This window comes from Thalassophryne amazonica, chromosome 19, assembly GCF_902500255.1.
Source record: "Thalassophryne amazonica chromosome 19, fThaAma1.1, whole genome shotgun sequence".
Lineage (NCBI taxonomy): Eukaryota > Metazoa > Chordata > Actinopteri > Batrachoidiformes > Batrachoididae > Thalassophryne > Thalassophryne amazonica.
In genome coordinates this window covers 41,304,998-41,321,754 of record NC_047121.1, presented here as the reverse complement: position 1 = coordinate 41,321,754, position 16,757 = coordinate 41,304,998, and the positions used below count along the sequence as shown (strand labels likewise).

General features: G+C 38.6%; 1 protein-coding gene across 2 annotated transcripts in view; it reads left to right on the top strand.

Annotated features, from left to right (window-relative positions):
• The window catches only part of gna11b (guanine nucleotide binding protein (G protein), alpha 11b (Gq class)), a 61,272-nt gene extending 46,128 nt beyond the window's left edge, over window positions 1-15,144 (top strand). For both annotated transcript variants that reach the window (XM_034160027.1, XM_034160026.1), the window contains exons 5-7: window positions 4,292-4,421; window positions 7,077-7,230; window positions 8,351-15,144. In XM_034160027.1, the coding sequence (XP_034015918.1) occupies window positions 4,292-4,421; window positions 7,077-7,230; window positions 8,351-8,541 (475 nt within the window). In that variant the 3' untranslated portion in view covers window positions 8,542-15,144. The remainder of the gene's footprint in view (window positions 1-4,291; window positions 4,422-7,076; window positions 7,231-8,350) is intronic.
• Window positions 15,145-16,757: the final 1,613 nt, after the last annotated feature.

Genomic DNA, 16,757 nt, shown 5'->3' with positions numbered 1-16,757 from the left:
TAAATGCAAAAAGACTAGATGTCACAGCGTGCTCTCTTAGTTAAGCCTGGTGGACCCCTGATCATGTCCTGCGCAAGACGTTGGCCTAAGGGAGGATGATTTCTTTCCCATATTCTTCCATATTTTGCCTGTGGATGACCTGTCAGTCCTGTCCTGATCAAGCAGTCCATTGTTTCCTACAGACTGATCACATGGTAGCCCTACTTAGGACATTTCTTGGCCTCTGGTTCTTTTGTAGACTCATCCATGAGTTCTGACCCAAATGCCAGTCCTGGCATGACCTCTACCTGTCCTCTTGTAAGCAAATCCTGATGACATCACTTTGTGCATTGCCTCGAGGCTTTTGCAGCAGTGCATCTTGCTGTTACGGGGCTGATGGCCACGATTCACTGCACAATAATAAATATCATAATTATTAGTGAAAAATGACAATTAAATCAAAGCCTCTAATGTTAAAATGCCGACATCTTTCCAGTTTCATAAACAACCCCACACAGCTTTCCGTTATCCATGCCATTCCAGTGGGCCAATTCCTGTTGGGGGGCGACAGTGAAAAGTTTTAGGAGAAGTCGATTGAGACATTCATGATAGGAAACATTTTTGTAATTAAAGATGTACTGTGTAACTCTGTCAAGTGGAGAAAGCTGCTACCTTATACGTGTTGACAGCTCTTTTAACAGGCAGAATGAATTATGAGTATAATAATGAATTTGAATACCTGCCGATACCGATATGGGTTATATTAGCCTCTTTCACTTGCACCAACATCTCAGTGAATCTCATTGAAACTTCTAATGAACAGATACCAAATTCATTAATTTGGTACTACGTAAGAATTGCCAGTGGTTCTATATGAATTGTTCAGATTGGAACAAAGATTGACTGTGTAGAGGTCAAATAGATGTGCTTGTGACCAGAGGATCCTTATTCGATTCCTACCCAGGCAAGAAAAATCACTAAAGTCCCTTGGGAAAAGTCTTTAATCTGCAAATTACTCCTGGTGTGCAGTTGAGGACTTGCATGGCAGTATACTGACATCAGTGTGTGTGAATCAGTGAATATGAGGCGTTGTTGTAGAGCACTTTGAGTGTCTGCATGAGATGGAAAGGTGCTATAGAAATGCAGTCCATTTACATATGGCCTCTAAAAATGGAGGGAGTGGTATAAAAATGGCAGTTATTGTGGTATTTTTGAATTATAGTTGAAAGTCTGCATTCCGTGTCCTTCATTATTGCTTCATTTAGAATCCATTGTGGTATACAGTGGCAGAATTACATAAATTGTTACAGTGCATCCACTGGTGTCCCTGACTGTATTTGTCAGTGACTTGTGTTAATGAAAGCTGGTATGTCAAATTCTGCTATCAGACGTTAGTTGTCAGTGCATCTGTTAATATTAACATTTACATGTTTTAGCTTGTTACTTTCCATTCAGAGGTGTCCTCTAGCATCCTTTTTCCACTTTGCCAAATGTGTTCACACACATTTTTTGTCTTTTTACTTGGATTAGACAGCTATAGGAATTACAACCCCTGGCAAAAATTATGGAATCACTGGCCTCAGAGGATGTTCATTCAGTTGTTTAATTTTGTAGAAAAAAAACAGATCACAGACATGACACAAAACTAAAGTCATTTCAAATGGCAACTTTCTGGCTTTAAGAAACACTATAAGAAATCAGGAAAAAAAAATGGTGGAAGTCAGTCACGGTTACTTTTTTAGACCAAGCAGAGGGAAAAAAATATGGAATCACTCAATTCTGAGGAAAAAATTATAGAATCATGAAAAACAAAAGAACGCTCCAACACATCACTAGTATTTTGTTGCACCACCTCTGGCTTTTATAACAGCTTGCAGTCTCTGAGGCATGAACTTAATGAGTGACAAACACTACTCTTCATCAATCTGGCTCCAACTTTCTCTGATTGCTGTTGCCAGATCAGCTTTGCAGGTTGAAGCCTTGTCATGGACCATTTTCTTCAACTTCCACCAAAGATTTTCAATTGGATTAAGATCCGGACTATTTGCAGGCCATGACATTGACCCTATGTGTCTTTTTGCAAGGAATGTTTTCACAGTTTTTGCTCTATGGCAAGATGCATTATCATCTTGAAAAATGATTTCATCATCCCCAAACATCCTTTCAATTGATGGGATAAGAAAAGTGTCCAAAATATCAACGTAAACTTGTGCATTTATTGATGATGTAATGACAGCCATCTCCCCAGTGCCTTTACCTGACATGCAGCCCCATATCATCAATGACTGTGGAAATTTACATGTTCTCTATCTTTATAAATCTCATTGGAACGGCACCAAACAAAAGTTCCAGCATCATCACCTTGCCCAATGCAGATTCGAGATTCATCACTGAATATGACTTTCATCCAGTCATCCACAGTCCACGATTGCTTTTCCTTAGCCCATTGTAACCTTGTTTTTTTCTGTTTAGGTGTTAATGATGGCTTTTGTTTAGCTTTTCTGTATGTAAATCCCATTTCCTTTAGGCGTTTTTTTACAGTTCGGTCACAGACGTTGACTCCAGTTTCCTCCCATTCATTCCTCATTTGTTGTGCATTTTCGGTTTTTGAGACATATTGCTTTAAGTTTTCTGTCTTGATGCTTTGATGTCTTCCTTGGCCTACCAGTATGTTTGCCTTTAACAACCTTCCCATGTTTATATTTGGTCCAGAGTTTAGACACAGCTGACTGTGAACAACCAACATCTTTTGCAACATTGTGTGATGATTTACCCTCTTTTAAGAGTTTGATAATCCTCTCCTTTGTTTCAATTGACATCTCTCGTGTTGGAGCCATGATTCATGTCAGTCCACTTGGTGCAACAGCTCTCCAAGTTGTGTTCACTCCTTTTTAGATGCAGACTAACGAGCAGATCTGATGTGATGCAGGTGTTAGTTTTGGGGATGAAAATTTACAGGGTGATTCCATAATTTATTCCTCAGAATTTAGTGAGTCCATATTTTTTTCCCTCTGCCACAATTTTTTTTTTCTTGATTTCTTATAGTGTTTCTTAAAGCCAGAAAGTTGCCATTTGAAATGACTTTAGTTTTGTGTCATGTCTGTGATCTGCTTTTTTTTCTACAAAATTAAACAACTGAATGAACATCCTCTGAGGCCGGTGATTCCATAATTTTTGCCAGGGGTTGTATCTTGGTGAATTGACCAGGGCTGAAATATGAGAACTCTAATATTTTAGACAAGGTCCAGATACACTCTTTGAGTGTTTTTTTTTCCAGCATTCTTTCCTTTCTGCTTTTTCGGTTCTCTTGTACCTTCAGTTTTCATCTTACCATCCATCCTGTTTGCTCCAAAAAAAAAAAAAAAAAAAACCAAATCTGTATCCTGGTCTGTGGCTTACTTTCTTGTGCCAGTTCATGCTTCATTTTTATGCATCCCTTTTTGCCTGTCTGAGTGACTTTCACAACTTTTCTGCTGCATGGTGTTACATTTCACAGCACATGGGGGAAAAGTGAAGCACTTTTTTTTTCGTTTCATTTTAATGGACATTTGATATTATGATGCTCAACACATGATCTATTATCAGTCGTTGATCACCATGTGGCTAAAAAAAATAATGCTTCTCTTTTTAAGAATTTGAGTAATTCCTAGTGTGCACTGATTGCAACTATACCTTCATATTTTATACTTTTTTATTATCTTGAGTTTTGGAATCATGAAAAAACAACTGTGCATTGGCATATATATATATATATATATATATATATATATTTTGAATGCACAACTTTTCCCAGTGGAATATGCAGTTATAATTATTTGTTTATAGTTAAAGTGATAACATCACCAGTGTCAAGGCCCCAATCTATTTTACCATGAATGAACCTCAAATTTGGGCCAAACATAATTTTTAACTGCTTGCCTATTGCGAAGATAATTGTATGGGCTTAAATAAAATGCAATGCCTGCTCAGAAGTGATCATATATTTGTCCTATTTGAGTAGTCTTTGCACCGCCACATGTGATGTGAAACAAACGCACACAACACTAGATGTATTTGAGTGCTTGACCTGATACAAACCACTGCAGGTACTTGGATTGTACAAGTAACTGTAGTCATATGGTAATTCAGTAAATTTAGTGTAATGGTTTACTTTGGTCAGTGATTCCCCCCCTTTACATTTTGCTACTAGTCATTTAAAAATTGGGGGGGGGGGGGGGTGCTAAGTTCTGGCTTTGAAAGAAACAAAACATGTTATTGACTTGATGCTTATGTGCTAATGATTTTCACTTCCTCACTTTTATCCTGCGGTTAGGATGGTGGATGTCGGAGGACAGAGGTCAGAAAGGAGGAAGTGGATTCACTGCTTTGAGAATGTCACTTCCATTATGTTCCTTGTGGCTCTGAGTGAGTACGACCAGGTCCTGGTGGAGTCAGACAACGAGGTAGGTGGATGTGTACATACAGAACCTGGTGTTGGTGTTTATTGAAATGTTAATTACGTAAGTTACATTCATACCAGTATCTTTTTACGTTTGCTCAAAAAGGTCTCGCACAGTTACATTTTTTAGCTGCAGTGAAACATGCAAATGAGATGGATGGCTTGTATGGCTGACGTCATACTTGACCAGTCGTTCTCACTGTGTTTTGTACAGTAACGCTACCTCTAACCTTAGTGACATGAAATTTGGGGTTCCACAGGGGTCGGTCTTAGGCCCCTTGCTTTTCTCCCTATATATAGCACCCCTTGGGCACATAAAACCCTAAAGAGCATACGTCTGTGAGTATTATTTACCTTTTCTATGTTAAACCGACCTATTATGGTCTTCTGAAACAGTTGATGTATTTTATAACTTAAAAACGGGAGCGATGCTAACGCGTTAGCATGTCTATGGCATTTTCAATGTTAAAAGTTAGCATTTAGCAATTGCAGCCGTCATCACGTTCGGGTACATTTGTTTTCAAATTGTAATATTCCTTAAATTTATTTTTGCTTATATATTAATAATCTAATGATTATTATATACAATTTTAGAGAAAGACAAAAAGAACCTGAATAGAAACACAACAGAAAATATATAATAGCAACTAACAAATAAATACATACAGAAATAAATGTTTCCTGTGAACACCTAGTGACTTACACCTCCATTTCAACCCTGTCTTATTTGTTTAATGACAGTTTGTTTCGGTCAAACCATATTTTCAATTTGTTAATTTCTTCAGTGATTTCCTCCAGAACTATCTGCCAAACTAGAAAACTGCTGCATCCTAGTAAGAGCAGAATACTACTGGAATGAATTTGAATAAGGAAAGTTGTATTTGTTTTTTTTCTCACCTAAATGGATGTTGCACTCACTCCAGTTTATTGTCTGGAATAGTCCCAGATTGCATTTCAGAGCTTCTAGAACTGAAACATTTTCATGCAGGTGGTGTTGAGGGGTAATTTGGGGTTTCAGCTTTTTTGTTTTTCACCACTTTCATCCCTGAATATGAGTCGTGATTCACTTTTGTGCGGATTAAAGTTACTAACTGGGACTCCTGTCTCGTTGCGAGAAAGAAACGAGAATCATCCTCCGTTCTGTTCACAGCTTCAAACGTTGCGCGGCTCTCTGACAAGTCAAGATAGAACGATAGAATCCAGTCAGAATTAATAACTTCAAAGTGAAACACAGTTTTGTTTATTTTTATTTATGTCCAGAGATCAAGGATACAGTGACTAATTTCATATTTATTTACTTTAAGACTCAAGGAAATACATAGAAAACCTGTAAAGCCTACTTTTAGTACAAAATTCACAAGGTATCGATAAGGAATCGGATCGATAAGCAGAATCGATAATGGCATCGATATCGATAAAACCTTATCAATACCCATCCCTAGTCATACATCACTGACAAAGTGAGGAACCTTGGGGTAATTTTTGATCCTTCGTTGTCCTTTGGTCTCCACATTAGAAATATTACTAGGACTGCTTTCTTCCACCTGCGAAATATAGTGAAGATTTGTCCCATCCTGTCTATGGCTGATGCTGAGACCCTGATCCATACATTTATCTCTTCTAGATTGGACTACTGCAGTGTTCTATTTTCTGGTTTACCGCAGTCTAGCATTAGGGGTCTCCAATTGGTTCAAAATGCTGCAGCCAGACTTTTGACACGAAGCAGAAAGTACAACCACATTACACCCATTTTGGCATCCCTTCACTGGCTTTCGGTCCCAGTGAGATCAGATTTTAAGGTTCTGCTACTAACCTATAAAATTATTCATGGACTGGCACCTCCCTACCTAGCTGACTTAATTAAACCTTACGTACCGCCCCGGGCTTTACGTTCTCAGGGTGCAGGACAACTTTGTGTCCCTAAGGTGAATAAGTCTGCGGGTCACAGAGCTTTCTCTTATCGTGCCCCTGTTCTGTGGAATGATCTCCCTGCGTCAATAAAACAGTCAGATCCTGTGGAGATTTTCAAGTCCAGACTTAAGACGCACTTATTTTCCCTTTCATATGGCTAGCATACTGGTACAGTTTTGTTTTACGCTTTTTACTCTTTTAATTCATTCATTAGTAATTGGAGCGGGCTGCGGCCTCAACTTTACCTAAATTCTGGGTCTTTTAGTGAAGCTTAGGGCTAGTGGCCGGTGATCACCTTAGTATTTCTCTGTTGTTCTTGTTTAATGCTGGCAAATTATACAGTATTTTTTGTCTTTCTGATGCCTGATTCTGTTTAAGGTGCAGCTCCATCCAGAGATGGGAGTTGTATTCCTGTTTGTGATCCTCCTGTGCGCCAATAGCATTTCTTGTATATTCGTCCATGAATTGTTCTGTGAATTGTTCTGTAATTTATGTTTGTAGCATGGCCCAAGCAGAGGGTCACCCCTTTGAGTCTCGTCTACTTGAGGTTTCTTCTTCAGAGGGCGTTTTTCCTTACCACTGTTGCTCTGGGGGTTGGTAAGGTTAGACCTTACCTGTGTGAAGCGCTTTGAGGCAACTCTGTTGTGATTTGGTGCTATATAAATAAAATGAAATAAATAAAAATAATGGAATAAAGAATTGATGCCACAGAGCTTAACTACTTTTTGTCGTTTGCCCTTTGCATCAGAACCGTATGGAGGAGAGTAAAGCTCTATTCAGGACTATCATTACCTACCCTTGGTTTCAAAACTCCTCTGTCATCCTCTTTCTCAACAAGAAGGACCTGCTAGAGGAGAAGATTGCCTACTCACACCTGGTGGACTATTTTCCTGAGTTTGATGGTGAGATTATCTTATGTACAGTTGGGTCCATAAATATTTGTAGACTCACCATGTGGAGCATCAGCATAAATGCCGTTGTTTTTCAATGGCATATTTCTTTTTTTTTTTTTTTTCTTTTAAAGCACCCCTGCTCAGGGTACACATTGTTGGGCAGTATGTCTCATGGCCATGTTCTCGGCCTCCTTGATAACTTCATACCTCCTGTGGGACACCATGATGAGTACTGTTCTTTTGCTTACCACGCTACACAGAAAAACAGTCTTATTTCATACCATTTCAGATAATACAACACCTATCCCGAAAATATTGAATTATGCTGTACTTCATCTCCCACCTAGACTAGAAGGGGTTGACAGGGTCAGTAACTTTACAAACTGAGGTCCTTATCTTACACCTGACACAGATTTGTGCACAGACTGAGTGACACAAATGTAACTACTAGTTTCCCAAATGATGCAAATGTTTGCAATTGGGTCCCTAAGAAGTTGGACAGTGATGCAGGATGAGACAGTGACACAAGATCTTGTAATGTAGAGTTAAGCAGTTTAACAAAATAACATATTAGCCATGTAAGAATTACAACCATTTGTACTTTATACATAGTTCCTCCATTTTCATAACCCACAAGTAATTGCACCATAAGGTGTTTTTTTATGTAAATCACTTTTATTGCCAGTTTTCTTTTCTTTTAAATGGTCAGTGCGATATTGAGGCAAAAGTACTTGTCCTTGTCCAAATACGTATGGGCCGGACTATAGTTCCCTGTTGCCACCAATGTGGTCTAATACACCAATTGGTGGTCTAATTCCCCTCCTATACATTGGTGTATAGGAGGGGAAAACTTGACTGGCTGGAGAGAGGTATGACAAAAATCATTCATTTTAGGAGAGAGCTCTCTCACTTTCGCTCGTTTTCTGTCTCTGTCATGCACACACATGCACATCCATGTATTCAGGTAAGACATACAATGAATATTAACAGCAATAATACTTACCCTTGTTCAAAGCTGTGGCACCTCACTATCATGAGCATTTGGCATCTGTGTCAGGCTGAATACTGAAGCGATGTTCATGATTGGAGAAGTATTTTCTGGCTCAACTTGTCTTTCTCCCAATTTAAGGTCCCCAGAGAGACGCACAGGCAGCGCGGGAGTTCATCCTCAAGATGTTTGTGGACTTAAACCCAGACAGCGATAAAATAATCTACTCTCATTTCACTTGTGCCACGGACACTGAGAACATCCGCTTTGTGTTTGCAGCTGTCAAAGACACCATCTTACAGCTCAACCTCAAAGAGTACAACCTGGTGTGAGGGCTCATGCACCATACACATCTCCTTCACTTTGCACAATGCACACTTTTTTTTTTAAGAAAAAAGTGTGCGCGTAACTCTACATGCATCACACAGACCACCACGCCTGTATGTACACCTAGAACCTTTTCTTCTTTTTCGTTTTGGTACAGTACATTCACAGCTCGTCCCACCTGTGAACGCTGCCCTTCTCCCTCTCTTTCGCCAAAGGTCGCCCTCTTTCTCAGTCTTTGGTCATGTCAAAGCTGATTTGTGAGTAAAATGTGACCCTGGCTGAGGGTTCTCACACACTGACTGACACAGAGCTTTCATACGGGCTTTACACCGACTGTGAGGAGGGACTTTGATGTTTTGTGTTTGTGGCACATTCGTACACTTGGGGCCGCATTGACTGGTGAGGAGCTGTGCTTTGGTGAGCATCGGAAAAGACGCCCTGATAGTGGGGCAAGACCAGGTCATCCATCGTGTCCTGTTCATTTGGAAGGAACTGTCTCATGAAGCCACTCAAGGAGCTGTGTTTCAGCATGAGCCACTTTGAAGACCTGCCGCGGGTTGATAGTAGAACAGGGATTTGGTGCAACTTAAATAGGATGTGAGATCTTTCACAGAAAGTGAGGGAGCAGGGAAGAGTTCCATGTCCACCTCCCATCCATGAATGTACCCTCCAGTGTGAGCATCGCAATCGCACACAAGTAGAAATGTATAAAGTAAATTGCCTGATAACGCTCTTAATGCAAAAGCATGAGGGCGTGAGATACAGCTAATCAGTAGCTGGTCATTGCTAATATTTTTAAGCATTTTTAATTGCATAAAAGTGTTGCTAAGTCTATTTAACAAATAGTGGGTGAATGGAATGGTGACTAAAAAGGGCAAGGAAAGCTTCTACATTTTGTAAAACAAATATTTAACAACTAGATGTCAGAAATTTAGTTCTCATAAGTATCCTTTGAAAGTTTGTGCTGTTGTTTTTTGTTTTTAAGCTTTTTTTTTTTTACGATCACACCGCTTCCTTCCTCTGAATGTTTTTGTACAGATTCACACGGACAGCTTTCCATGTGAATTTCACTGCATCTCGCTCCATTGGTACGCGCCCACATCTTTATTACTAAACACTACTAAAGGGTGAGAGGACCTACTTGTGACACAAGATCTCTCCTCTGATTGGCTGATTCAGAAGCAGAGGAGTGCCGTTGTTGTGATTATCGGAGTGTCTGTCTGCAGCTTGTGGCGCCGGTAGTTTGTTCAAGTAAATAAGAACTGTAATATTTATCTCGTACTGAGGGTGCGAATAGTCCATGCGGTAAAATGTTTGACTTGAAATGTCCCACAGTTGTCCAATCAGACACACTTCCTGATGATGACGTGGTCATTGGTTGAATCAGGGCGTGCATCTGTTTACTTATTTAATGGTCACTTTTTTCACCTCTGAAGTTTGCTGTTGAATGATGAGAGGAAGGACGCTACGACCCTTTGACATAAGGCGCACTCTAAATTTAGCAAATGTTGTGTATACTTGTTTGTAAATGTATATACACAAACTCCTGTACAGAATTGTTCTGTGGTACAGTTTGTGTTTGTGTCAAAATGTATTTACTTTTGCTATCATACAAGTTTGTTTTTGTTTTTTTGTTTTTTTTCCCCTCCCTGCTCCCCCTAATGCATTTCTCATAGTATTAATACTGTGACAAAGAATTTTGTTCACTTTGTACATAGGATAACAAAGTGCTCAGTGATGGAATATACTGTACGGAGCAATAGTCAGAACAGGTTCTTATATCCTCACAATCTCCACAACCCGGCTGCAGCTCTGATTCCAGAGCAGTACTAACTAGGGTATTGGTTCTGCACAGTGTTGTGGAAATACATGATTTATAAAGCATGATTGGGTGGGGGGGGGTTGTATTTATCTAATTTATGGACCAGGTGTGAAGGTATTATGATTGCTTTTGCTTCTGTCAGTCGTTAAAGTGCTCCTTTTCTCTTGGCAGAGCTTACTTGAGTCTGAACTGCTGTAAAAAGGAATTTTTGTTAGCGTAAGGACTTTCACTGCTTTCTGTTGAGACATTTCCACTTGTACTTTTCATCGCATCCATCCAGATAATACAATTTATTTTTTAAGGAACCTCACTTTTTCCTTTTTTTTTTTTGAATTAGGAAAACAGTTGTATTGTCCCTTGCTTTATTTATCAATGCAGTGCTTTAATGAATATGTAGAAAATGTACAGTACAGAAGTAGGTGGATCTTTTTATCAGTGATTGAAGACCTATGTGGTCCATGCTTGCTTTTGTAATTTAAAACAAAGCTCTTGTTCTTTCTTGCATTATTACTTTTTTAAGGTTTGCTTCGACAGTGCCAGTGAAGTGCAGTTTTCTTTCTTTTTTTGTGTGTATAACTTTGACCTTTTCTACAACTTACATCCTTCATTCACATTAAGGGCTATCACAGTGCATCAGATAGCGGAGGAGTATAGGATCACAGTGAACCCACCTCATCCACTACTAATCTTTGTCTATAAATGAAAAATTACGTGTGCTATAAGAAATTTTAGGCAGGGTGTTAATACAAAACATGGGGTGTGTTTGTAAAGAGTTTAAGCGATCTTGTTAATACTGTGTTTTTGTTGATGCATCTGGCCTTGTGATGAGTTAAGTGGACCCAATATCTGGCTCTCATACTGATTCTTTTTTTTTTCCCTCTTTTCTAGTGGCATTGTTGTCAGTGTTATCTGTAATACATCATACAGTATAGAAAGTGTTACTAATAAATACACTCCTAACCAGGATGCCACAAAGTATTACAATTCCCATGAGTATTAAAGTTCTAACATTTAGCCAACTAAGTTGAAAGTTGATGGTGCTTGTTTTAAGTAATCAGCTACAAATCTGGCACTTTGTTGCTCGTCATCCTACACTTTATGGAGTAATTGCCCACATGCCAGGCAGCTCATCCAGAAACAAATCTGTCAATAGCTGTTTCTCTGAAGTGTTAGGGTTTTTATATGTAATTAACCAGCACTATTTTAAAACTCTTAATCTATCCAGAGGCACGCTCATATCTCTGGATGTAATATTACAAACACTACATTGGCCATATTTGTTGTCCTAATACATGTAGAGTACAATCAAAACATGTTTGTCACACAAAGTACGAAGTGAAAATCTTGAGTTAAGAGATGTACCTCAACAACTCTTTCATCAGAATCACCCAGTCTGTATTTTGATGTTTCATTTCTAATCCAACAATCACACTTAGAATTTTATTTAGGGATTAACTCTGCTGTGTCTGATTTGCGGACGTTCATGCTGGATTTTACAGTCACAAATTGAATTTTACTGGCGACGCGTTAGCGTAAAAAGGATATTTGCGACCGTAATCCAGCATGAACATCCGCAAATCATCAGACACAACAGGGTTATTCCCATTCTAATGCAGTTCCATCGTTCCATGCACGGTTTATTTTTCTGTAATTCGGTCGGCGAAAGGGTGTAGTCAGCTCATCAAAGCTTACTGTAGCAACAGCGTCTTCATGCCAAACTGGAAATTCTGTGAGCAGACCCACAGATTTCTCTAGCTGCATTGAGTTAAATCCATCAATCAATCCAGTTAAAGCCATTAAATCCACTTATTTTGTCAAAGCTAACACGTCAAATAATGACACCTGTGTAGCAAAGCAGTCAGGGCGTGGAGTAATACATCAGATGTGAATAGGTTAAATATTTTGCCACAGTCTACTCGATATTTTATGGTCTGAAATCTCACACAACCAGACTCGCGGAACAAAGGTAATTGCATTAGTTTTTGTTTTGTTTTTTTTGTGGTAAATATAATGTTCGCATGTTCATATCTGTATTTTCTTGTACTTTGAAAAAGTGAAAACACTAACAGATCACCTATTTGAATCCAGGTTTTAGTCTTTGACAAGTCTTTAATTCATAAAACCGATGGCTCTCTGATAGGAAAATTGATCTGGAAGTATACAATATGGGTTGAAGTACAGAAAGCCATTATTTAAAGTAAATATTTCATAATGGGACTACGACATGCACAAAGATAATTAACTGGCTTTTTTTGTCTGCTGTAAATGACACTAAACTTGGCTGTAACAGTGATCTGTATGCATTGGTATTTCAGTTGGATGATGACACCAATTTGGATACTGAAGTGTTTATTGGCCTTTTTGTGTTGATCTGTTCAGTGTGTTTAAATATGCCTGACTTTATTGCTGATATACACATCAGAGAAACCCATTTTGCAGTGAGCTTTAAATTTGTCACTACATCAAACACATAGTAGATTGCTGGCACAGTGTTTTGCATGTAGTTTTTTTTACCTCCCTTTTGTTGTTCAGTGTTAACACACCTCATGAAATATGTAATAATAAATCTCTGCAGTTACAGTAAACAACCTTTAAATGTAATGTGGTGTTTTCAAGCGCAAAGTATCTGTACCTAAATGGAGAAATTCTGATTTTTTGTCAGAATGCTGCTACTTTAATTTTGACACAAATTGGCTACATAAAAAATGTTATCAAAGTATCTAAACTTAACTGTCAATGCAATACTGACTATAGTGTGGTGTCACTAACGCGCAGACACAAGTGATAATGAAAGGAACTAAAACTTGAATTACAACACTATATACTGCTGTCTTGTCTCTTTTTCAGCAAATGACGCAACACTAAATTTGGCTTCTGAATAAACTGTGCTAGTGCTGCACTTTTCCACTGCAGAAATGGTAAATTACTTGTTAATGGTAACTAGTATCGTATATCAAGATCAGTTTACTGTATATACGAGCTTCATTACATGTAGTTAAAAAAAGAAAAAGTATTAATTGGGTGGAAAGGTTTGCCCACTCACTTTCAAGGCTGAAGCAACATTTCTGGAAACGCATAATGAATTCACGTTCCAAAATAAAATGTCTACCTTGTGAAATGACATACACATGTATTTTGTCAAGAAAGGGCTTCTTTTTGTGTGTGTATATTTCACTTGGACTTCTCAGTTGCAGTGCTTATTAAAAAGTACACATACCTTTTTAGATTTATTTTTTGTGACATCAAAATAAAGCTTTTTTTCTACTCAAATTTTTTTTAGTTCTATTTAATCTTGAACAACGTAATCTCTACAACTAATATTCAGTGTTTCCATAAGTGCTCACTTTTTAACTTTACACAATTACTTAGCTTTTACCAAGCCAGAAGATGGATACAAGAATGTGTCCAAGTCACTGAATATCACTTCGACTTCAGTTAAGATGAATTAAAAATGGAAGTGACACAGTGCAGACTATCCCCAAAAACTGAATGTTATGAAACGGACACAAGCCTTGTCCTCACAATCGCAGAAGCTTTGAACCCCTTCAGAGTTGTTTTGGTTGCTTCCCTCATGGGCCTTCTTTGCATACAGACACACCTCGCTCACTCAAAATATGGCTTCCTTCAGGCAGCTTTTACTACTTTGTGCAAACCTTTATATTTTCTAATGATTAATACAAGTATTAGCTGAAGTCACAGATATTCAGGAATAAGGAAATACTCTTGCATCTGGACTTGTTCGAAGCTTGTCTGGCTGTACAAGTGATGATTGTGACAATCAACAGAGTACTTTTTTTGCAAGCCATTATTTTCTAGTTCATTTAATGTAGATCATATTGCAACAAGAGCAGATAAAAATTGACATGAAATATTCAAATATATGTATTTGTAAATATAACAAATGTAAAATTCCAAAGGTATGTACTTATAGTCACTGTATCCAATTTTCAACATTTGCCTTGGAAGAAAAAAAGTTGTACCTTTGCTCACCTTTTACCATTGGAGAATGTGTTCTGTGACCATGCAGAGACTTTGGCTACCGTATTTAATGTACTACCCAAGGGTGTTGATGGTACTCATGGTTGGATTAAATGTCAACAAACTGTTTTAAACATCAGTTTGCATGTTCAGCATTTTGTTTTCTCTCTGCATATGAAACCATTAACAAATGCTATATTAGATTTGTTTTCTTCACTCCAATTAAACCTTATACTAAATTGTGTATTGGTGTATAAAATGTGTCCCCTGCCTGTCCCACCCTGTTTTTTTTTTTTTTTTTTTTATGTAAACAAAATGTATATTCTGTATTATACTGAGTGTGCCAACCCACTCTAAGAGCCAGGCTCTCTCAAGTGCCAATGCTGTGGTCATCGTCAAAGGACCGCCCGCTGAGATGGTCGTTCTTTTTTAAATAAGACACACCAGAGACTAAATCGGTAGATGATTAAGTACACACAAAGATGTTATGTATTTAAAGGTGAAAACTTAAAAGATTTTTCTTTTTTAAGAGATTGTATAATTGCATGTGCTATTTGTTGGAAGTGAGGGCTTGGATGTTTCTCCATTAATGAAGAACCTTTTGAAGAAAGGTTTCAAAGTTGATTATCAGTTATTGATTTACGTAAGTCTCATGCTATAATTTTTGTGTTTCATGTGTTTGTTTCAACCACTTGCCTGATCCTCATTGAAACATGACCATGACTTATGATCATTGCCGCCTTCTGAGAGAGAAACGTAATGACAAAGTATCTGTTTGAAATTGAAATAAATTTGTTCCTACACTTGCTGATTGTGTGATGTGATGCTTTTTTAGTCTTGTGAACCATCTGTAACTGAGGACACAATCGTGCTCGCTGCATTCCCAACAGATCTTTCTATTTGTAATGCAAAGGCACAAACCTGCCTGGTGCAGTCTGACAAGTCTAGATTTCTATCGAATTGAATCACATTGACTTTTTGTTCAGTTGTATTTAACTTTACCACCTGAGAACTGTCATTGGGACTTTGCTTCTGTTGCTTGTATTACAAATTATACATCATAATAATCTGAATAACTAATCCTCCAAGTCAATCCCAACCCTCACTTCAACATTTTAAGTTAGGATTCCCAGCCCTACTTTGTTTCTGTTCATTTGTACATAGAGGCATGATAATCTTGTGTAAAACCACATTTAGTCTTCATTCTCGAGTGTACGCTGGTACTGTATCATGGCATCCATCATATTGTGGAATTGTCTCTGGTAATGAGCTAGTTTGGCAATTGGTCCATCTTCACCCCTGGAATACCCATATTTGTTGCATTCAAGTGGTATGAGGGTGTTGTCCTGGCCTTCAATTGCTGAGGTCCTCTACACTGAGATGCCTGAATGTTTTCGTACCCAAGAAAGTGCCAGGTGGCTATAGTAATCCCAGAATTGGCATTAAAGGGCATGGTTTTGGCAAAAGTCAAGGTTATTGGGGTCAAAAGTAAATTTTGATTTCTCACACATTGTTACCATGCTCTACCATACTGTTGTGATGAAAAGGGAGCTTATCCAAAAGGCGAACTGGTCAATTTTCCTTCCTTTGCTCGCCTTTGGTCATTTGGGTTGGGTCATGACTGAAAAAACCAGATCGGGGATTACGAGTAGCTGAAATGGGCCAATTTGGACCAAATTTGGCACAAACGTTAGAGAATCCTTGACAAGGTCAGTCGAACCAGTTATTTGGATGAAGGTCAAGGTCAGATTGATTTCAGGTGGCTATAGCCTGTACAGTCTTCATGCCCCAGGTACTATTACCTAGTTTCCTCATCACATGCCCTTTGAGATTCCTTAAATAGCCATTTGGCACAGTCATTCCAGTATTACCTAAGGATCCTCTGAAGAGACCTACTATTAAAGACAACCAGTGGTCTGGGTCTCTTAGACATACAGGAAGCATTGAGACCTGAAACAACAGGTTCCTCACTGTCCTGCAAGTGACAGCATTGCCAAACACCTCCTGGAACCTCATGGCTCTCAAGGTTTTTGAAGCCATCTCTCAAACACTCAGACAGTGAATGCCTAGATCTTCATTAACACCCCCCAAAAAATTTCAGCCTCAAAGTCAAGGTTAATGAACCTTTCCTCACTGACAAAGGGATCTATGTTTTAGGCCTCAACAACCCTTGCCAGCACCCAGTCCATGCAACCATTGAGCAGAGTAGGTGCCAGAACACATCCATAAGGAATGTCAAAATTCACTGTCAAGAACTTACAAGCAACAGCAATTGGTACCTGTGTATATGCTAGCTAGGATATCCAGAAACCCATTTGCATTCCACAAATTGTGAGAAGGTGCTTCTGACCAGGCCAATCAACTGTAGCTCAACTTGCAAATCATTGTTGCAGGTTTGCTGTTGGTCTGGTCGTGGGAGTA